Genomic DNA, 23,145 nt, shown 5'->3' with positions numbered 1-23,145 from the left:
TGGCTGTTAAAGCACGAAAACCATTAGAACTATTCACATGTTCAGCCACCTGGCATGCGTTTTCGCCTTGTTCGAAGAAAAACCGTAAAATATGTCAACTTTTCTCTTTGCGGGTGTCCATCTTTGACGATCGCTCAAAAAACCCCAATGTCATGAAATTTTTTTTAGTAGAAAATATAAAAATAAAAAATATAATTTGTAACACCATCTGGTGTAAACTGGTTGCATATATAGAACGATAGATTCAAAATACATATTACACACTACTAAACCCATATATTTGAATAATAATTCATTTAGGATTATTACATCTATTGTGTTGACTCACCAAAGATGCAATAAGATAGTGTAATGTAGTACACTAACGATGAACATTTTCGTTATCAAATATTAAGAATGTGTTCTTATATATTAGGATTGCCTTTAAAAAACAATGTATTGCAAATATGTCTAATATATTGAGGTTTTATTGATGCCTACACAATAATTGTATACTCGTAAATACCAATAGATTTGTCTACTAAAATAACTGTTTAGAAACTGCCTCTGGCTAGAAATATAAATAAAATCTTAATGCATTCATGAGCAAACAATGCGTTTGTGTATTGCAAAGCTCAACTAGGTATATTATATTGGCTCTTAGACTGCCTTTTTTAGGAAACATAGTACATAAATGTTCCTTCTTCCTCTTCAACGTTTCGGATCTACTGACGGAGTAGGAGGTGTTCCTTAAGACACCCAACATCTTAATGTTCATGGGTCATTTTCTCGACTTATACTTAAGATAGAGAGCTCAAGTTTGTCTTGTTTTGTAACTAATTGCTTATACTTTAATATATAGAAATATGAATTAATTTTAATCGCTCAATCTCCATTAATTATTGAATTAGTAAGTGTATTACTATACACTAGTAATTTGTATATAGACCACATGGTATATTAAAACTAGACCTAAGAGAGATATGCTCATAAGCGGTAAATGTTTCAGACTTTTTATTTCTTGGTCCCATCTTGACATTCAAATACAGAGCAATACATAACTCACTAATTTCTTTAATAGTATTGAAAAGTCCGTTTTTATTCTTATAAAACTTGATTGTGTAGTCCCACAAAATGGACGTCACATGACAAATGAGTCATTGTAATTTCAACATTTGATGAGTTCCATTAAAAGATCAATATTGTACTCCCAGTGACAAATGACCTAATGGGTCACTTATATACCTCAGAACCTTTATCCAGGCCTCTTTTCTAGTAAAATTGTAATCCGTTTCTAACGACGAACAATAATAATTTTGGATTTTTGTGCGTCTTTATCACATTGTTATTCAAGTTTGAGACAGATAAATATAAAATGTATATATGTGTACTTGATGAGTCTGTTGTTAAGGGTCAATTATTTTCATTTTATTATGACAATGACATTGAAGGTGTCCATATCATGAGTGGCCAGGAAATATATATACTATGTAGGTACTACTCAAGGTTGACCTTCAATTAGGAAAGGAAATATTTCCCTTCCACCTTTTTTGAAGAGGTTAAATAGGAAAAAATTGTAAATTTGATGCATATGACGTAATACTAGGTGTGGCAGCATATCTTCCTTTTCTAAAAAAGCAATAAAAAAGTTTTATAAATAAAACTCATGATGATAGTGCACATTTAAAGTTTTCTTTTACAGAGTTTTAATAATCATATTAGTTATGTGATTTCTTCCCTTGGTCATACAGTAAAAACAGAGATCTATTGTTTGCAGTTATCCTCACAAGTGTATGAGTGGTTATATTTGCAATTTCTTGTTGGGCTGGGCACTCCAAATCGCCCTCACTTAAATGAGACTATCAAGAAAATGTTTCATCAAAATAGTCATAAATGTTTCTCCGTTCTGTTGTAACTAAATATCCCCTAAGTCCATTTCATCCATTCGTGGAGGAAAAAATCCACTGAAACTTCATTTTCCTCGAAAAACCAAGGATCAACAACTCTAGTGGATGAAAATTGCACAACAAACTGTGAGTGTTGGTGAATGCAAATACTTTTGATTTCATCACCAGGGGATTGTCGTCAGCCAGCAGAGTATGTTTATTTGTTTTTTTTAAAGCAAAAAATTACTTTATTGTAGACAAACCATAAATACTAAAGACAAGATTCCTTTTATCTGAATAACAGCAACAAACCTCAATAATTTATACAGAAATAAACGAGATAAAAATAATGAAAAACAGCACACATTATTTATAATCATTGAATATGTGTTTCCCAATAGAAATACCTAATAAAAAATAATTATATAAAATATGTATTTGTTTCTTCTTTCTCTCCTTGTAAGAGGATCACAAATAATCAAATCCCTCAATAAAAATTATCACAGATAGAGAAGAAGACGAAATAAATAACGCTTCTCGGAAGGACGCTATTTGCCAACAGTGTGTTATAAATGTCACTAGTGTTGTGCCTCAACCTGAGAAGGAGTCTATGATATTAATTAAGGTCGATACACAGCTTCGGATTCCAAGTTGAATAATTTCATTCTTACGCTTCGCCGCGTATATTACTTCTTGGACCTTAGAAACAATGTTTTCTATTTTAAGACACTCCTCATATGATGAAGATGCGACTATAAGCCAATCCACCTGGGTGAATCTCACTCTGTGCTGGTCCTATACTATGTCTTCCAGCACCCCAACATGAGTAAAACCATTTGACAAAAGTAAAAAATATGAGTTGATGTCTTTGTATCCTTCTTACATGTTTTGTTTGTTGATGCATCCAGTCAAATGAAAATGTGTTTAATCAATGAAGCAATTAATTGCGTCTTTCGTACTTCGAAAGGTGTTCTGTGCGGGCATTTTGAGAGATAGTCCAATAAAGGTGGGCATAACACTATTGCCCCCTTCATGGCTTTTTGAGGGAATCACAGACAGCCGATTTGAAAAGTAGGTTTCGACGGCTAACAGTTGTCCAACACATGATAGCAACTGACTGTATTTAAAAAAAAAAAAAAACACATCAGAATCTCGCCTCGAAAAGGAACCCGTACCCACCCCGGTATTACCTTTACGACATGATCGGTACGCATTATAAAAAAACAATGAATTCAATTAGGTACTATATCTCGAAATTTTTCTAAATGTGGGGAAAAATACCCAAAATTAGTTTGAAGTTTGCCTCTGATTCCCAATTGAGAAACTATTCTTCCATTAATAGTAAAGAGTTGTCTCTGGGTTAATAATTTTTAGAGCTAGTTGCAATTCAAAAAATCAACTTTCAAAACACTAACATGGGGCAAAAGTAATAAACAATCAATAACAAAAAAAGGAAATATTAAACAAATTTTGAACATTTATCCTTAAAGAAGGATATTTGTCCAATAAATTTCTTACCATCTGAAAACAAACATACAGTCTAATATTTCATAGACTTATTTTAGTGAGTTATACACTTTATATTCAAATTTCTAGGATGAGTTGAGATAACACCGAGTGTCAACTATAGTTTATATTCTTCATTTGATTTATGAGCCTCAATTATCCTCTGATATGGTCTTTCAAATCAAATCTATCAATATTATATTTCATTATGACGATAAACTTTTTCTACATTAAGTGCAATTTACTGTGCCTTTGTTGAATTACTTAGACAAATTTCGTAGAATAAAAATGTAAATCAAATTTATTTTTTTAGATAAATACTTCCAGCTTCCTATTGCATTAACACACCACATAAAACATTTTAATATTTTCAAAGACCACCAAACGTTTTTTTGCATTCATTAAAAAGTATAAGGGTGGAATGAATTAAGAACCACATAACTCAACCTACCTCATCTGGTTTGACGCTTATCGAAAAATTCAGGAAGAGACGGGGGATTAATACAAGTGCTAACCTAATTTTTAAAAGCATTATAAGCCCTTTAATTTGTTATTACACATGGCAAGTAAACTATTAGCTCATTAAAAATTTGCTACCTAAAAATAAATGGGTAAATAAGAACGGTATAAGTATTTTCAGGATGTTTCAGGAGAAAAAAGAGGACGATACCCATTTATTCCAGAGGTGTTATTTACAAAATTGAAGAATAACACTTAAAACTATTTTTGGAATTGTTACTGTGGTGGAAATTTACAAAAGCAAATGCAATGATGAAAAAATATATCTTTACTAGTTATAGACTTTTTATCGATTTAGAAGGAACCCCGAAGCTCTGGATGGAAGTATTATTGATTCTGAATGGGCCATAATACTATTTTTTAATTTGACATTTTAACACTTAACTTGTTTTAAATTTTTAAATATTTTTTTTCGTTTAAAAGTAAATTTTTGTTATTATGTTGTGTTTACTTTGAGAATAATAAATTATTGGTTAAAAAAAATATCTAAATCATAGAACTTGTTTATATTGACTGCAAGATTTGTTGAGGTGTGAATATTATAATGTGAAAAGTTTTTGGAAATAAATTGCATGTACATGTCTGATAGATGTGGTATCCCGTCATAAGTATAATGACCTAACGTATATTTGTGGATCATCCATTTATAAAAATCCATATGGTAAAAAAGTAATAACTTGAAAAAGGCATTGTCATTTTATTTAATTACATGTAATCTAGATTAAGACTGACAATTTTCACCGTCCGTAGCAACAATCTGTGCCAGCTTGGCCCCGAACTGTTAACAGCTGCTCTAGATAAAGATATGGTAACTCAAGTGTCAACTACGGCGGTTGTCACCGGGTCCTTGCTCCTGATTTGGATGCCACTGAGACCACCCTTCATACCCGCAAATAGTAGTTCATTAGTATAGCATCAGGTGAGTGGGGAGACAAGAACTTCCTTCATCAACATCTCTTTCGTGATTTTGGAGGGATGCCAGTTGGTGTTGTTCTGCTAAAGCCACCAGTCTTCACTGTTGGTCCTCCTGGTCCTGGGGAGTAACTACTTCCTCAAATAATTAATCTAGGTGCATGAATCAATATGCTTCCCTTCTTCTAGCCTCCACAGTACCATTTGGCCTTCTTTGACTTTCCTAGCCCTCTCAGGAATGTTGGCAGTCCCCTGTTCCATAGTCGGGTAGATAGTCCAACCACTGCTAACAACCTTCATGATCCAAGGTACGTTATAAAGACATTTAGGCAACAATTTAATGTCACAGCTTGGGAACACAAAGGTCACTTCTGATTTTTGTCGTGAAATATCTAAACTCAGGTTAGACTCAGATGAGAAAATATTCTGTAAAACCCATAACCAGAGCTTGATAAAAATTGTTGGCTCAATGAAAGTATATCTTGGATACTGAAGGCCGAGTACCCACATCAATTTATGCTTCTTGGCATACTTAGCAACGAGATGCCGCACTTCATTGGTCAAGAAATAAAATCACAGAGGGTTTTAGTTTTTTTCTCTGCTTGTGTACGTTCAGATGAACCACCCTTTACATATATTTAAAAAAGAAACAACAAAAAGTTTTAAGTATTTATGGTCAATATTTTTTTTTATCCTCCTGTCCATAAAATATTCAGCCCCTCATTCATCTGCCTGTCTATCTTTATTATACACACATAATTGAAATAAATGCTTAAGAATTTATGAATTTGGATAATTTCCTTTCTTTTATTTCACGAGAAAAACAATTTTTTTATGATACATTCAAAGAAAGGAAAAAAATAATCTTAGTATGTGTATTCTTGTTACTCAATTTTCTTTAGAGATTGATCGTCAGATTTTTGAATGCGTGTATGTAAGTGTTACATAACTCTTTTCATTATCCTTATGCGTTGTTTCTTTACAAACAGGTATTTTTCCAATTTTAAAAAAGCAGAGCATTATGTCGGGGATTTTTTCGACGATAGGATAGTTGCCTGGCTAATTTACGATATCGTATAAACGTTTTGAAGTTTGTGTAAATTAGAAAAATTGTAATGCTATTTTCTTTCTTCTCCACAAGTTTTGTTCTTTAAGTGGGCAGACTGATTTATTTACGGCATCCTGCCTCCATTTTGGTTTTTGTGATCATCTACAAATATGGAAGAGGATACCTTTTCCAATTAGGATAGTGTGTTGACAAGGAGGCCTACTATAAGGTGCTTAGGTACCATTTTTTGCTATGGTTGAGGGCCAATGAAACCGAAGGAGATTATATTTGGGCGCAGGATGGAGCTCCCTGTCACAAAACGAAGAAGAAACAGGCCTTTCTCAAGTCCAAATTTGCAATTTGTGGACCATAGACTTCTGGCCCCACTATCTCCCGACCTGAATCCTCTGTACTATTATTGGTAGAAAACCGAGGAAAGCAAGTCCAACAACGCCCCCCCCAATAGCATTGACTCCCCTCAAGTCCCCTGAGGGAGACATGGAAGGCCCCGACCATGGAAAAATTGTCTCAGCTTGCACCTTATTTCTTATCTTTCTGACGCTATCTGGTGTACTCCGATCAAAGATATACTACGCGATATACACATTATAAAAGCTATCTATTGGAAAAATGTTAGATTTCTTTTTAGACAACCTATTATATAATTTTAAAATACTTTGCCTGCATTAATACCATGCATTATAAATGTTGAAGTTTCTCCTCACTATCTCAGTAATATATTTTCTCCCTCCCAAGTCCTTTTAGAGACAACTGACTCTGATTTCTCCGAAATACTTTTACGATTAATTTTTTTTATTGGATTCAGTACCCAAAAAATACTTTCCGTTTTTCTCCCTGTGTTCACTTTGAAGCTGACATCGACTTAAATTATCAGTTAAATCCCCGTTATCTTCATCTGCTAAATTACAATCCAATTCAGGATTATTATCAGGAGGAGTTTTTAAAATCTTCTTCTTCTGCTACTTCCTCCAGAATGTGTAATATTTCTTGTACCGTCGACCAAGAAAAAATCAATTTTTCTTAATACCTTCAGCATGTATGAAATATATTAATTCGTTTACTCAATTTATGACCAACTTATGTTTTTTTAAATAAGATGTCTAATTTAGACAAAATCACACTGAAAGGTACTCTTCTTGTACCCAACATACCATATTTAGTAGTTAAAAATAATTTAGCAATAAAATTGAGAATAATGAATAATTTTTTAGGATAAATAAATATGATCAAATTAACCTGATTTCAAGGTAATAGTTTTAAAAATATAAAAAAATCATGGTAGTTTTCCTCACTTTTTCTTAGAGGCCATTTTGAATATTCCTAACACGACAAAAGTTGGCCGAAGAAAGATATGATTAACACATAACAGCAATTCTTTTTAAATTCCGATTTGGTTAATGCAGTGTTTAATATGTATCTGTAGACAAAAGAAAAAATAATATTTTGTGTATTTGTCCACAACGTTAAAAACATGTACTACTACTATACATAGTAAGTTGGGCAGATAATGGTTAATAGATATAAATATAATGGTAAAATAACTGATATGTGTATAATTTCCGCTCAGGGTTAAATAAAAGTTTAATTTGTTGCTTTAATATTAAATTTAATGGAAGTACTCCCATTAGGATTTGAAGGAAAGTAGCAAAGTCTTAATTATTTTCGTTTAGAGTAGTTTCGAAATAGTATAGCTAAAAAGATTATTCACAAATTAATAAAACTTATATAAAACCGCATAGTGGTTATAAATAATTTTTTTCTATTTCTAACATCTTCTTCTAGATTATATATTTTTCAATCATAAAAATGGCAAATAAAAACACTTTTTGTAAAGAATCTGATAGTCATTATTCAACTATGTATTTTTATGAGAAACAATATAGCTTCGTCTGTAGAAAAACTTTTTAAATCCTTTATTTCAAAAGAGAGATATGTAAAAAATACGTATTCAAAAGTTTTTTGTTCAAGGAACAAAGTATTTATTTGGGGATTCAAATTTTAATGGAGAAGTGAAAATATCAAAGGAATAAAAATGATCTTAAAATTGAAGATTTCGATTTTATTAAACGACTTCACATACTTTTTCCAAAAAAATTCCAAATATTAAGTTTTTTGAAAAAAGAAATTTAATTTCGAGTAAGGTTTTTTCCTCCTGACCAAAAAAAAAATTCCAGTATACGCCAAAGTTCCCTAATTATTTTCTGAGGCTACAACCCCTCCAGCCCATCCCATCTGGACGCCCCCTGTAGTGGTTTGCTGTTTATTTGTTAATTTCATTTAACACTAGGAAGTAGTACTCCCATTATCCCAAAATTAACTCCGGTTCCCCTTCCACTGTTCTAGAGGACCAATCAAAACGCTAATTTACACACATTGAATTCAAGACGTTAATTTCTAGCGAACGCGTTGACTATAAAGCTTCGTCGTTCCATTTAACTTTCACCCATTGTTACAACAAAAATTTTACTCATAGATTGAATATTTAGTCCCTCTTGTGTAATATAAATATATATATGTATACCATACATTAAACTTATTAACCAAATAGTAAAACGACCCTGTTAGTTTGAAAAGATAAATGTTCAATGTTAAATTTTTTTTTCTCCTCGTAAGATATTGCTTGTCATGATATTACAGAACGTCACTCTATCGATTCTGTCATTCTCCCTCCTGACGTATATCACTTTTGCAGAATTTACCTATTAAATTCAGTTGAAAGACTGAATTAATGGAGTTTGTATAGATAATGATAGAGTAATATTCATATATATCCAACGCCCTCTAGAGAATAAAATAATTATCGCGTAGCCAACAACTGGGCGTTACAACGAAATCCGAATTTGGGACAGAATATACGAGATATGTTAAAAAGTAAGATGACTTTTCAAATTTTGTGGGCAATGTATATTTGGTATTCTAATTTTTTTTTATATGTTAGTACACTCGTGACAACATATGTCTACTGTTTAATTTGTTTGTGAGAGGCATAACGAAGAATTTTTTTTTGGGTGTTTGGCGATTTATTTGATAGTGAAAAACATGGATCAAAGAATTTACATCAAATTTCGTGTAAAAATAAGTTGAGTGCTCTAAAACACTTGAAATGTTGACTTTGGCATACGGTGAAACTTTGTTGAGTAAAAAAAAGTTTAGAAGTGGTACTAAATCTTTCAATATGGCAAGGAAGATGTAATTGACGAGCCTGGCTCTTGACACCCAAGTACGTTAACAACAGAGAAAAATGTTGAAGCAGCGAAGGAGTTTTTTTTTTTTTGAAAACTCTCGAATCAGTATCAGATAAGTTTCTGTGGATATTGACATACCAGTTGGATCGTGCTATAATTTTTTTTTTGAATGTTTTAGGCATAACTTTTTGTTGTTCCAAAAAATGAAGAGACTTATGAAAGGGCGGAGATTAGCAACGATTGAGTAGATAAAAATTCCTTGTCTGGAAGAGCTCAAGGCTACACCCAAAAGTACTTATGGGAAGTGCTTAGAGTATTAGAAAAAGGTTGACATAAGTATATTGAGAACAAACTAAATATTGATGAATAGTTCATATTTTTTCCTAAAAAATACAAAGGTCCCCTTACTTTTTTAACACACCTCGTATGATGACAGAATTGCACAAGCCTTTTTTTTTTTTTTTTTTGTGATAAAATATACATACAAACGTTTAACTTTGTAGCCAAAACACCGCAAAAGAGTCAACAACCAAAGATTTCAAGCCTATTACATTTTGAAAGGCAGAACACAGGTCCGTTGTTGTGATGATTTTAGTAAATAACTATCTGTATAATAGCAATGCTAAGATCTCAAAGATGAAACAGATCGGGAGGATAAGGGTTGCAGAGTTGAAGAAGGCATTGATAGGGATCAACGACTCTGGATTGGCTCCCTTCCAGATAGACTGCTATGAAATAGTGTCCAAGGATATTCGGTCTCTTAGCTCCAACAACCTGAATCTGATGAATTATTTTGTCTAAAGCTAACTTGCCTCAAATATCAACAGAAATTATCACTGCATCAAGAGGTCCCTTTTCGATTCCATCGTCTTGGAATGCAAGAATTCAGATGGGCCTCTAATTTCCAGACCAGTGCGTAGTTAACAATCCAAATCGAGGCCGTTATTAAGACCAGCGGGGCTTCATCGAGTTATATATATCCTAAATACTTGTATTTAATGTTCAGTTTTTTGCAATTTGAATCATTCTTAAAAAATGTCTATATTATCATAATTTAAACTAGAGGAACCAAAAGCGCTGCACTTCCCTTGACTTTAGATTTGCTATACATAAGCAACTGACTACATAAACGTTTGTCAATAATGTGATAATCATCTTTCATATCATATCAGTTTATTATCAAATTATACAATTAATTACTTTTGCACAAAGAAGAATACGCTAAATGCACCAACAAATATTCACTAATTGCATTATGATCATATCATAATTAATTTGCAATCGTTGTCTACTGAAAAACACAATACAATCAACTTTACGTTGACATAGCGACCCTGATTGCTGATTTCAAATATACAGCCATAATAGATATTAGTTACCCATAGACACTAACATAAAGTAAATAAGATATTACTTTTCTACCTCTCTTCACATGCTTAGAGTTCTAAACGTGGGTTCCTAATATTAAGCTTTGAACAACTTCCTACTACCAATTGAATAATTGATAGAGCTTTTTATCTGACGTCACAGATTTTACAGAGTCTTGAGTTGATATATATAATACATAAAATAGACAAATTTTTAAAAAAAAACATTGAAATTTTATCAAAAGGCTATAACAAGTAGGTGCAAAAAAATCTAAGCACCTCTATTTGGAAAGGGTCAATAAAATTGGAGTAATTGGAGAAAAATATCTGACCCTTTCACAGCCAATAGTTATTTTATTCTCCACAATATGGAAAAAGGATTATTTGATGATGACAATACATGTTTTTAATGCATATGTTTTATAAATGTATAGGACATTTTCAGGAGACGTCAGCATTGTTGATATCGGTTATTTTGGGGGCCATATCAACATAGTTATATGACAATACAGGACCTTTTTTCATAGATATTAAAGAAATCAGTGAGCTACTGGATGTCAAAACGGGACCAACAAATAACACCTTAAAATTTAAGCTTGAACGGTTTAGTGATTACCTAAAATTTTGAATATCTCTATTGCTTAGTTTTAATATAAGGAAAATGTAATAACAATATTGTATTACATTTTAGGCTCAAAACTAGGCAATTTTTAGTACATTCTATTTTGATCGATTTAAAATATCATTTTCTATCATCAGTATCAAGTAGTATTTAATGCAAATACTGAGTCTCTCTTTATTTATACAGCTATTTGATGGAGTTTCATGAAGATTTTTTGGAAATTTGTTCACTTTTTGTAATGAAAATATCAACTTTGAGCCCTTAAAATGACTTCTTCTTTAATTATGATGCAATTTATGACGTGAATAAAAGATTTTCCACATCTATTATATGTCTTTTTATTTGTTGCTCCCATTTTGATATTATATTAATGGAAAAAGTATATTTATTTCATCAAAATTAGATTGGTTAGCCCCCCCCAAATGGCCCACATCAAATGAAAACGCTGCAATATACATATATATTTCAAGAATGGTCCCCCTCTCAGTAAGACAATACGATTTGACCACTTGCATCTTAGTGAAACAATAGATGTCTCAGTGCTTTCTTTTGACAAAGAAAAGGACTTATGTTGCCCTTGAGTCTGACTCCGAATTACTTTATTATGACATTTATATACAGCACCACTTTTCTTCATAAAAAAAATGATTTTTATTATTATGAAACTTAATTGTGTAGGTCTCTAAAGATGAACGACATTCTGAGGTTTCGTCAAAACGCTCTATAGTTCAAAATTAGGCAATAGTATTTGGCCTACTATTATATGATTTAGAGCTCTCTTTTTTTTCTCTATTTGAAGCAGTAAAGGTAAAAATTAAGATGCAATGAAAAATCACATCGTGTAGAAAATATTTGAAAAAAAAATATTTTGATTAAATCTCATATTGTAATTGTATTTTTTGAAGGATATTAATATATATAAGGATAAAATAATATTTAGAACTAATATGAGTAGACATAGCTTAATAAGAAATGAAATAAGTGAAGTTACCTAAATCTACATACTTGACTAGAGTGTCTGGGGCGACAATAGTCTAAAGAGCATTTTCATATTACGTCACATCTATGTGCGCTGTATATGAAAGTGGAGGAACCAATAACTGTAATTTAAATAAAAAAATGTTGCTAAATATAGTGTGGCTGCCTGTTCTCTGTTCACATTTTTTTATTAATTTGTGAAAATTTATATATCGTTTTAATTTCTTTATAGATAAAAAAAACAAAAAAAAAACCTCTTTTTTCCTTTGGCAGTAGTTATTATTATTGCTGAAGAAAGATTTTGACATGCACTTGATCTATTATTTGATATGTTGAAAAAATACCCACACGTATTCAAATTCACTTTGTGGGAAAGTTAAATTTGATTAAAATAATTTATTGCATCAAAATATTCGGCCTTGCTACACACAGACATGACTCTAAATAATTTATCTATTGCAAATAAAATACCTTTTTGTCATTTTTGCATAATTCCTCCCCCCCCTCCTCTTTTTTACCTTCAAAAATATACTTCAAGTCATGTACATTTAGTTTATAGCAAGAATGTTATTTGTAAAACTCTTTGACCTTCAATGGATATAGTTTAATATGTAGAGTAGTAGAAAATGCGACCTTAGACGAAATCAATATGCAACCGGAACAGATGACATCATTATTCTATCATTCATGAGAAGATACATGAGGTGTAAAATGTGTTTGCTCTTAAAAGATGGAGAGTCATTCTGTATGTTTTATTGAGAAGCTACAAGTGGAAGTCCCTGTTGTATAATGAGAAGATTTGAGGGTTGACTAGAAAGATATTCCAGTCTATGCCCTTGCTCGATACGGAGTGGGATTTGCTTTTATTTCCTTTCTTCAATAGTTGGATTAACCTAAACTACTCTCCTCCCAAATAAACTTCAATTTGTAAGGGTGACCAATTTAGTTTTTACAAACCAGGAGCTTATATACTTTACAGCTCTATTGATATCCAAATGGACTGATTTTCTCTACATCTCAGATAACCATATTGTAAATAATAGTCTTGGGAAAAGGAAACATTGTTATTTATCGTTTATTGAATGCTTTATAAGAAGTGTTACAATCACCTGAATTAAGCCAAGTATGATAACTTGTTTTCCACGAGAATTCAACTTCATAATGTCTTTTTCGTAGAAGCCCTTGTCCCTATTGTCAAAAAGTAGGACAAACAATGGCACAAGCCTCTATTTTGGCTAAATTTGTAGCCCAAGCGCGTTGACCATAGGCACGTGTGGGTATCACTTGGTGCCAGGTCCAGAACATAGTGGATATATAAGAAGTTCCCAAATGAGCTCTCAGTGCTTCTGACGTGTCATCAAAGATGTGTGCGGCCTGGCATTGTCTTGATGAAATACAATGTCTCTCCTATTCACCAAATCGTGCTATTTCTGTTCGATCGCCAGCTTCAAACGGTTGCGTTGTTTACTGTTGAGGGCTGAATTGTACTATATATATATATTTTTTTTTTTTTTGCTCGAACCACTTGACAAATTTTCTTTGTATCTTTCGAAGAGTAAAAAAGTAAAATATGGTGAATTTCTTCGTTTGAGACCTCTATGCTCGACACTGAACCGATCAAATGCAATACTGCCCGAAAAGTGTTTGTATTCTACACTCACACTTTTACAACACCGTATCCTATGATCCGATGTAACTAATAATGAGTAAGATATACACCGCTCTTTTCTTTGTTTCCTTTTTGGAAATTTCCAAAAATGTAATATAATGAGAGGCACTTATAATAAAATTACAAAAAAGCCTAACACTCACCCAGGTTCGGTTCACCCTAATTATTAAGTTCTCGGACCGGTCTAAGGGCTTCAGATCAAAAACTGTACCGTAGTATAAGTATTGATGTAAATCGGGTGTATTTAATTGCAGGCCCGCTTTTTGGAATTGGTAATTTGAAGAATGGCTTTTCTATTCCTCAGCTGCTCTGATTATTATTTAATCCCTGGTAAAAACTTCTTTACTACTACATCAAACATTCTAATGGAGCATAATATGACCTAGGCGACTCTCTTCTTAAATAATCTTCAAATTGTCAGGGCTACCATATTGATTTTCAGTTTCTTTTTTTTTTAACATGCCCAAAATAAACAAGACTATGTATGAGTATATTTATATAGTAAATACTAGAATCTGACTTCTAAATATAATTGTCCAGTCTAAGACATTTTTAGCAATACAGTGGGAATTATTATTAGCTTTTGATGCAATACTACTTGAGTAATATTAAAGATAAGTAAATTTGCATAATATTGCCAATCACATATCAAAAGATGATTCAAATTGACTTTGCTTTTAACGATGAAAAAAGAACAAAACACAAAATTTTTATGTATAAAGTCATTCGCAAAAAGACTTTACTTAATGGACTTTATTTTTTGTCTGTTTTTGTTTGTTGTTGCCTGTGAGAAGGAAGTATGTAGGAATTTTTTCTTTCCTACTTCTAAAGAAAAACAAATATTATCATGTACTTATTGCCAAGGATGTCTTTTTCAGAACAGAGCTTCATGTTGGAAACTTGCCAAATATTCATGCTGTTATTATAAGAAGAACGGTAATTTGTGTTTTTTGATGTAGGGTGGACAAAGGACAGTTGGAACATCTTTTTCTTTTGGCTCAATTAATTACAGCTTGTGTTTACTCAGACACATCAAAATTTGTGCATATTATTTGAACAAATATGCGTGATATTGGAGAAAAAAAAATCTTTTTTTTTTAACCCCTGGGATAAATATTTCGATTTGAAAAAATATAGTGTTCTAATTGGGCCGTTAAAATGGGTATGAAATGAGGCACAGAGTATATTATTGGAGTAGGAGAAGAAGCGTCTCAACTTTATTGATATATTCAGACAATTAGCATTTTGGAGCATCATGAACATAGATGGTAGGTTTCATTATGTGGAGGAGGTTGTGAGTTTGTCTTTTTTTTACTCTTGAGCATCGATGAAACCGCATGATGTCGCAGTGCCTTACATAATTATCTCCGTTGTCCAGGGATTGGACTAAATTTAAGTATGCTTCATAGGACCATATTTATAGGGTTTTACGATGAGGATGATAAACAATAAGCTCCATGTCATCAAATCTAAAACTATAATTGCTTCATCTTCAGAACTTTTTCATTCAAAAATTATAAGCATCTTTTAATATAAATTGTTTATTACCCCACAAAAAGATTTGTGTTTCACAGTTTTTTGTAAAAATAAAATAAATGTGCTATCTTTATCACCATTTTGAATAGATGCATAAAAAAAATTGTGAATAAAATTAATTTGTTTGTTAACTTTTTATCCCATATTGCAGACCGTTGATACAATTTTTATATATTAAGTGTGTTTTTTTCAAACTTCTATAATTACAGCAAGTTATGAAAAGTTGTCATGTGGTAAGAAGACAACCTATACAAAATTTAGTTGTCCTATGACGCCATCTTAGGTGGCACATCTCCATTAAAGACTGAAAGGATATAAAAGTTATTTATTTCGTCCATAGATATTAAAATACAGCGATCATAAGCATTTTGCATAAATTAACTATGATAGACATTATTTTACCCTATAAAAACATTTATGAAGTTTTAATTCCAAAATTACCCTATGGATAAAAAAAGAGCATAATACTAAAATTTTTTGACTTTTCTTGTATGAAAATGTAAAATAAAGAATGCACAATATACATGAGTCATCTTCAGAACTTTTTTCGCCTTTTTTGTTCCCTAGAACAGCTTTTAAAAAAAAAAAAAAAAAAAAAATTTTTTTTTACACATTTTATAGGTAAACAAATTGTGTACCAAAGTTATTTTATGCAAGCTAACTGAAAATGTTTTTTTAGTATCTGTATTTACTGAGTAAAGAGTTTTTGCATTTAATAGAGATGTGCTACCTAAGATGATATCATTGGGCAATGCAATTTTCCATAGATACTTTTTATACCATTTGACAACTTTTGAGCACTAGCCATAATTGAAATTAGAAAAAAGTTGGAGATCAACCCACTCTAATATACATACTTGTGCAATAATAAGCTTCATGATATATATCCAAAATTAATGTAATGTAAACAAAAGTTTGCACACTAAAAACATCAATTAATAGATACAAATTACCTATAGATGATCTTGATATAGAGTTGCCCATTTTATTCATGAAAAATGGGAAGGAAAGAAACAAATACTGCCACTGATGGACTTTTTTAATTAATTGTAACTTTGTTTATTCAACGTAAATAGGATGTAGGACTTCAAAATTAAGGATTTTTAAAACAGTTTATAGTCTCATAGTACGTAATCAATATTTCTCCAAATATATCGGATACGTGACTACTTATTTTACCCCTAAGGGGTAGAGTATACTTGAATATTCTTCATCAAGGTGGAGATTTTAAATCTGGAAGATTTTATGATAATGTATACTACAATTTATTTCCTTAAATTAATTCAGCAATTCGCAAATATTTTGCTCATACAGACGGGGTCCATAGTGAACTACATCCCTCAAAACAACCACCTCTAACTTCAACCATAGCCTCCAACATGGCAAGGGCCTTGATGAGGAACTCCATGTTCAATTTGGCTACTGCCTCGAGAATAGAAGGCTACAATCAGGCAAAATTTAATGTACACGTTTATTAAACACATAATAGTAATAGGGATTCGAATACAGACCACATTTCCTTTTCTAAAAACATTTAGGGCGTCTGGAGTGTATTTTTTGCTCTCAGAACTATCATGCATCTTGCATGCATGATAGTTCTGACCACCAAAGTCCTTCATAATCTTGTAAAATATTGTAAGCCGTTGATTTGGGTAGTTTGGAGTATTGTTAAATTTCGTTGGACACATGGGCACACAAAAATAGCTGTACAGAGTTTTGTAGAAGATTTCAAGATTTATTTGTTATTTTTATACAGTTTTGTCAGCTAAATCAGCTGAGCACAATTTCATAAACGTAGATCTCAGGATTGCCAAGATAATGAGGTCTAAACTTGTTTCGGATTTAAAATCACCACATTTTATAAATAACTACCCAAATTTCAAGAATTGTCCTCTTTTAACTGGGTAAACAATGTGAATTCTGCTAAGGGACGATAAAGTTGCTTACGTCATGAATGTAAATGATGAAGTACAATGATTTGGGATAGCACAAAAAGCGATATCTTACATGAGAGACAAGCTCTACAAATGTGACATAGAATCTATACCATCTAACAGACAGGTTTTAACACTTAAATTTAGAGATTTGGTTTCATCTAAAGATATTTCCAGAATGGTTTTACGTATAGAGTCCTTTCTGGCACGCTAAAAGTGTCCGATGTATTTTTGTCCATAATATTATGCAGTTTCTACAAGGCTTCTTCTGAGATATAGTTAACATAATATATAAAAATATAAGGAATTATTGAGTCTACTGTAGAGTTGGGATTCGCTCTGGAAATTCTAGACAGGCCTTAGACTGTGTTGGTTTTTGTTAGACCAAGCTAACTTGGTTTAGATTGTTACAAAGGAAAAAATCGATCTTTATATACATATATTATAGAATAAATGTATCTTCGCTCTTATTTTTAAGGGCTTCAAATTTGTCTTCCTTTACTTAAAGTCCTGTGTAATTCATTTTCTGAGAAAACATGAAATGATGGTATTTATTTATTTATTGGGGTTTTCCTCTTATATGTACAAAATACATTAGAAATAAATGAAGGAAGAAAGATCACGTAAAAAGATCACATAAATAAATATATAGTTTAAAACTATCCCTAAAAAAATCATACCAAAACACTATACACATATTACTGATCAAAAACAACTAAATAGAATCCTTCAACGTACATAATTTAGAACGCACATACTACAAGTATATAACTAAAATCAAAACAGGAGCAAATAAGAATAATGTAAGAAGCAAACCACCATTAAGTGTACAAACAGTCTCCATTGTAAGACTATTTCTTTTTAAAAGTATTGTAAGAACTTACAATCCACTGTAAAGAGTGTAAATATTTTGCGGATATCGTGGGTAATATCCAATAACAGATCCCTTTCGTATTGAAATCCCAAACAAAACCAGTGCTTTCGTGAATTTTGATTCTTGGTCATCTTTGTATTTAAGGAAATAAATACTTTTAGAATTGGAACAGTAAGACAATCTACAAAAGCGTCTATGGAGGAGTTAAAAGTTTTTGCATATATCATTATCAAAATATGTAAGAGCAGCCTACATTTGAGACTGCTCAGTAATTTTTTTGTTGTTGTAAATATATAGTAAGGATCTCTATTTTTCTATCCCAAGATTTCGGGAGATCTAAAATTGTATAAAATTTTCACATATTACAGTAACATTACTTTTAAAATCTCTTGAATATAACATTTTCAAATGCTATTGTGCTGAAGGAATGTGGTTCTTTGTAGTACTAAAAAGTGGGGGGGGGAGATAAATTTACCCTTCGCAAATACCAATCACGGTATTTTGGAAGGTTATAAAGTCAAATAGATTTATGTATAGCTACTCTAGGCAGCTCGGATCCTCTGTATTGACGGTATTTTAATTCAATTTGGATGAATGGCATTCATTTTAAGGAATTTTGTTTCCTATTATGATTAATTCAAACCGGGGTTTTTTACCTGTGTAGGAGACACATTTATAATCTGAAATTATATGGGAAAAGGTTGATATTTGATGATTGGAGAGAGACAAAGAAAGCTTTTATTAGTTATTGCTTATGGCCAGGACCTGGAAGAAGTTCCACATAGAGACAGGCCAGAAGTGAGCCATATTTTTGCTGGAGACGATGTGATTCTTCTTGGCTGCGTGGTGCCATAATGTACTTCTTGATGCAGGCAGTCCATATGAGATGTCAACAGTCTGAATAACAAGATCAGTTTTGTACCTTTGTACATCTTGAAGTAATTGGTATTGTCCTGAAAGTTTGAAGATCTTTAGTGTTAGTTTACTTGTGATGCCTTTAAATTTGGGAAAATATAATCTTTCTTTAATATTCTTTTATTGATTCTCGGCTCCACGCAGAAAAATTGCCTGAGGAGTAGTATTTCGTAAGGAGAAAATTTGCCGAAAGAAAATTGCACAGGGAGGAAATTTAAACATTAAAAGGCTAAATTTACTATATTAAGCTTCTAATTGAAATATTTTATTACCCTTTTGAATAGCGTTTGATTGAAAAAATAGGAAGACGGTGAAAATCCATATTTATTCTTAACCTTTGACAAAAACAATTTTCTCTGTTTTATCATTCCCAAAATTCATAAAGGAGACAAGATTCAACATTATATTTTGGATTCTTAAAAAATGTGTAGAATGAAATAAACTTAGCAGAATATACCTCTGTCACAATTTTTCCATAGCCCTTTTTTGGATAAAATTGTATATGTTCCGCCTCGTACAATTTTCCTTTGTGCAATTTTCGTAGTACCACTTTTTGAGGTTGTCAAGCTGACTTTATTGTTGAACAATTAGATTTGATGAATGCATTAAAAAAACATTGTCATGTCCTGATACCTTTATTCGAACTCAAAGTTATAACTCGAGTCCAACACTACATTATAAAGACTTTAGTTTTAAAAAACGTTATGGACTACGAGTATATATACCTGTATACATAGTCTTAATATTTCAACTTTTTTTTTTACTATTAATTGTGGAAAAATACACTGTACATATTTTAATTTGATTTATATCTTGTGAAATTAAAATAAGATTTATGCTTTATAAAATACGGTAAATGTAATATTTCATTAACTGCTTTCATAAACCCTTTCCTAGATTATAAACTTAGATTGTTGGGGTTGAAAGAGACCTTATAGAATGAGGGGTGAAACAACAAACATGTACTTAAATTATGTTTACTTTTTCACAGTCCTTTGATTAAAAATGACTAGGGGTCTGACTTTTGTAGAAGGTGAGGAGAATAAAAATGCAATCCCCATCCCTAACTATTGTGTTCTCACCTAAAAGATAATGAATATATTAATACCCAGACTCGTTGGCAGCCCAACGGGTAAAATGAATCAAGGAGATGTGATTCTGGACGAAGTATACTTTAAAATAGTATATTATGCATTTTCACTAAAAAAAATTTTGGGTTAATAATAGAGGAGAGACCCGACCTAAGGGTAAAAAGGGAGTGATGAGATAAAATGTATAAACATGATTGCATTAAATGGTAAAAAGCTCACAATATTAAAAAACTAATGTATTAAAGGATTGTCTAGACACTCCCCACACAAAGTATGACGCGTGTCAAAATATAACCATATCAATTTTAAACCAATCAGAATTCAAGATGATATTTATTTTCCATTGATATAATGGTTGCCTTTTTTCTTATATAAATTCAAGTATAATTTAGAAATGTCAAATTACTAATAAAATATTTACTTTCTTTACAGATTGTAACTCATCAACAGAGGATATTTATGATATTGAACAGCTTAAATATTGAAAATGCCCCTGTGGATATTGCTGGACCTGGAATGGATGAGGCACGTGATTTTATGCGTGCGAATGGCAAAAAGAAAGAGGGAGAAAGGAACGTTCTTCCACCCCAAATTTTTAATGAAGAGAAATACTGTGGAGTAAGTAAGATTATATACACTAATATTGTGTATGACATAGCTCAACGCGCTCGAAAGAAATAATTATCTTGAACTATGGCTATATATATAAGCCACAAGACTGATTGACTAGTAAATATGTTGGAATCAACAAAATAAGTTAATTAACATTGTAATCGTTCTATTAGATGATTATATATAAAAAATAAAATCAAAGATTATATACATTTTCTAAGCTGAAACCCAAATGCCCAAGATGATGTATAAACCCAAGATCTAGGGAGGGGGGAGCAAGTATTGCCAGCTCTTCCCAAGACAGTTTGTAGCCAATCTTCCAGCATCTGTTACAGATTGAATAGAGTTAGTGTACCCGTGAAACTAGAAAATAAGAGGAATTAGCAATAGCCGAATGGCAAATCAAATTAGTAGATTAGCTTTTAGTGGACTAAGGAATAATTAGTGGATACTTCATTTTTTATTTTTTTAGTTGATGATTTCTTATATTTCAATTGATTTAACATTGTAAATGAGAATAGGAACATACTGTTTTTTTAGTTTATTAAATATTTTGATTTATTTATCAATTAATTAATCAAAATATTATTGACGATATTATATTTAAGTATGAATTGCTAGGAATATGTTCTTTTTTAGATTGTATTTTTATACTTGATTTCGTAAGGCATACATTAAACACCTAAAATAACTAATCAATCAACTTACAATATTAGAATTTCAAAAAGTAGGCGTATTTGTAAGATCAAAAAGTCATAAACACATTTAAATGTTTGTCAATATGTCATGATTCAAAATTAATGCCTTTTTATTAAATTTGATTGTGTGGTATTTTTTTTTTCTCTGAATATTTATTAAAATTGGGGTTATTTATTTTTCTAAACCTATTAATATAGGTAAAATCCACATTATAATTTAAAAGCAATACTTAAATTCTGATTATTTTAGCCTATCCTTCTTTTAAATTCTACCTAAAAAGAATTTCACTAATTTTATTAAAAATTTCTCAAATGCTCACCTCTTTGAAAGAAAGTCTTTACTTGAGTATAACATGAATTAAAATTTTAATACTTCCTCACCTTGTCTCTAATATCCTTCTGCTGCGTTTTCTAGAGTGATTTTAGACCGAATTGATGACTGGTAAGTTTTCATCGTCATATTTTACTTTTAATTAAAGGTACCTTGTTAACAGTAGTTATGAATAACTTTAGAGGGAAAAATGTTCATATTGCTGCTATAAGAAACAAAACTATTATATAAATCTAGCTAATACATGAATACAACTTAGGAATTGTCAGCTAAAAATGATTGATACACTTGAGTGCAGAGTCTCCATGCTGTTTATCTAGCTGCTTTTTAGTCTTCTGATGCGTACTTCCCTTTCATAAAGTAATGTTTAATCAACACATGACATTCTTTTTAGTCCATTTTCTGAAAATCAGTCCACTTCCTCCATTTAAAGGAATGCCACACAAACGGAAATTGCCTGACCTGGTATAAAAGATGTGTGTGTTCTTCCAATAGATGCTACTCACTAATCATAACCTTGATACATGGCAATGTACGATCTCTTGGACTTTGAACAGACTTTGCATTGTTTTGTTTGTGCACGCTGTATATTTTTGGAGCTAAATTTTCTTCTTTTCCTTTTCTAATTTTCTAATTCAAGTCGACACAACAATATAATCAAACATTTGACGTTTCATTATGAAAAGTAAATATACACATAGTGCATAATATCACTCCTCATAAAAGTGCAATCAAATAGTCAAAAAATAAATAAAAGAAAGAAAACGGAGAAGATCCTTGTTCTAAATTGCTGCAAAAGTGATTTATAGTTTTTTATATTCCTAATAATAAATATTTTATGTTTATAAAGCAGTCTATTTACGTCATAGCTTACATATAAAAAATCTACCTATTGCTAAAAATTTGCAAAATTTCTTCATGATTTACGCACATATAATATTTTTTTGCGAATAAATTATATGAAGTATTCTAAACAAAAAAGAAGAATATTAAATCATCAATCTTTTTTCATTAAAGGACTAGCTAGCCTTCATTATATAAACGTCATTCTATCTACATAAGTTAATTTGTAATCTTAGACTAATGGACAATTTTTCAAAAAAGAGGGAAAGAGGGTCTAGTTGATACGAAATTAAACTTCTTTTTTTTTTGGATATTACTCGGTTTGAAGAAGTGATACTCAGATATGCAGGGATTACCTCCGGAAGTCAATACCATGTTGAATAACTTTTTTTTGTCCTATATAACACGGCAGAGGTTCTCCGAGCGAGATTTCAAATATAAACATAACGGTCCTCCAATCTCGGAGCTTCAGTCTCGGTTTTAATTGTCGTAGAAACCATTACAAGCCAATATTGAAAAAAAAAAGTGATTTTTTTGTTGAAGATATAATTTTAGTAATGTATAAAAATATTGAATAACAAAACGTAGACACTAAGAAAATTAGTTACTATCCCTAATT

The 23,145-nt window shown here is 31.3% G+C and overlaps 1 protein-coding gene and 1 long non-coding RNA gene across 14 annotated transcripts in view; one reads left to right on the top strand and one right to left on the bottom strand.

Annotated features, from left to right (window-relative positions):
• The window catches only part of LOC121125105 (uncharacterized), a 53,572-nt gene that overhangs the window by 7,948 nt on the left and 22,479 nt on the right, over positions 1-23,145 (top strand). For 7 of the 13 annotated variants that reach the window (XR_011782125.1, XR_011782124.1, XR_011782123.1 and 4 more), the window contains exon 2: positions 20,475-20,660. Coding sequence is in view for 8 of the 13 variants with exons in the window: in XM_071891567.1 (XP_071747668.1) it covers positions 20,475-20,660 (186 nt within the window). In the remaining 5 variants the exon portion in view is untranslated. Of the gene's footprint in view, positions 1-5,658; positions 5,737-20,474; positions 20,661-23,145 lie in introns of those variants that run through there. The other 6 variants (XR_005866554.2, XM_040720208.2, XM_040720207.2 and 3 more) reach the window with 1 other exon arrangement.
• On the bottom strand, positions 18,858-19,541 carry LOC139906531 (uncharacterized). The gene is made up of 3 exons (XR_011782126.1): positions 19,409-19,541; positions 19,224-19,286; positions 18,858-18,989 (listed from the first exon to the last, which is right to left on the bottom strand). It is a non-coding gene; the product is annotated as an uncharacterized lncRNA (long non-coding RNA).

The sequence above is a fragment of the Lepeophtheirus salmonis genome, chromosome 10, assembly GCF_016086655.4.
Source record: "Lepeophtheirus salmonis chromosome 10, UVic_Lsal_1.4, whole genome shotgun sequence".
NCBI classification, from domain to species: Eukaryota; Metazoa; Arthropoda; class Copepoda; order Siphonostomatoida; family Caligidae; genus Lepeophtheirus; species Lepeophtheirus salmonis.
Note: the sequence above shows the minus strand (reverse complement) of the source record. Positions and strands in the feature narration are given on the sequence as shown.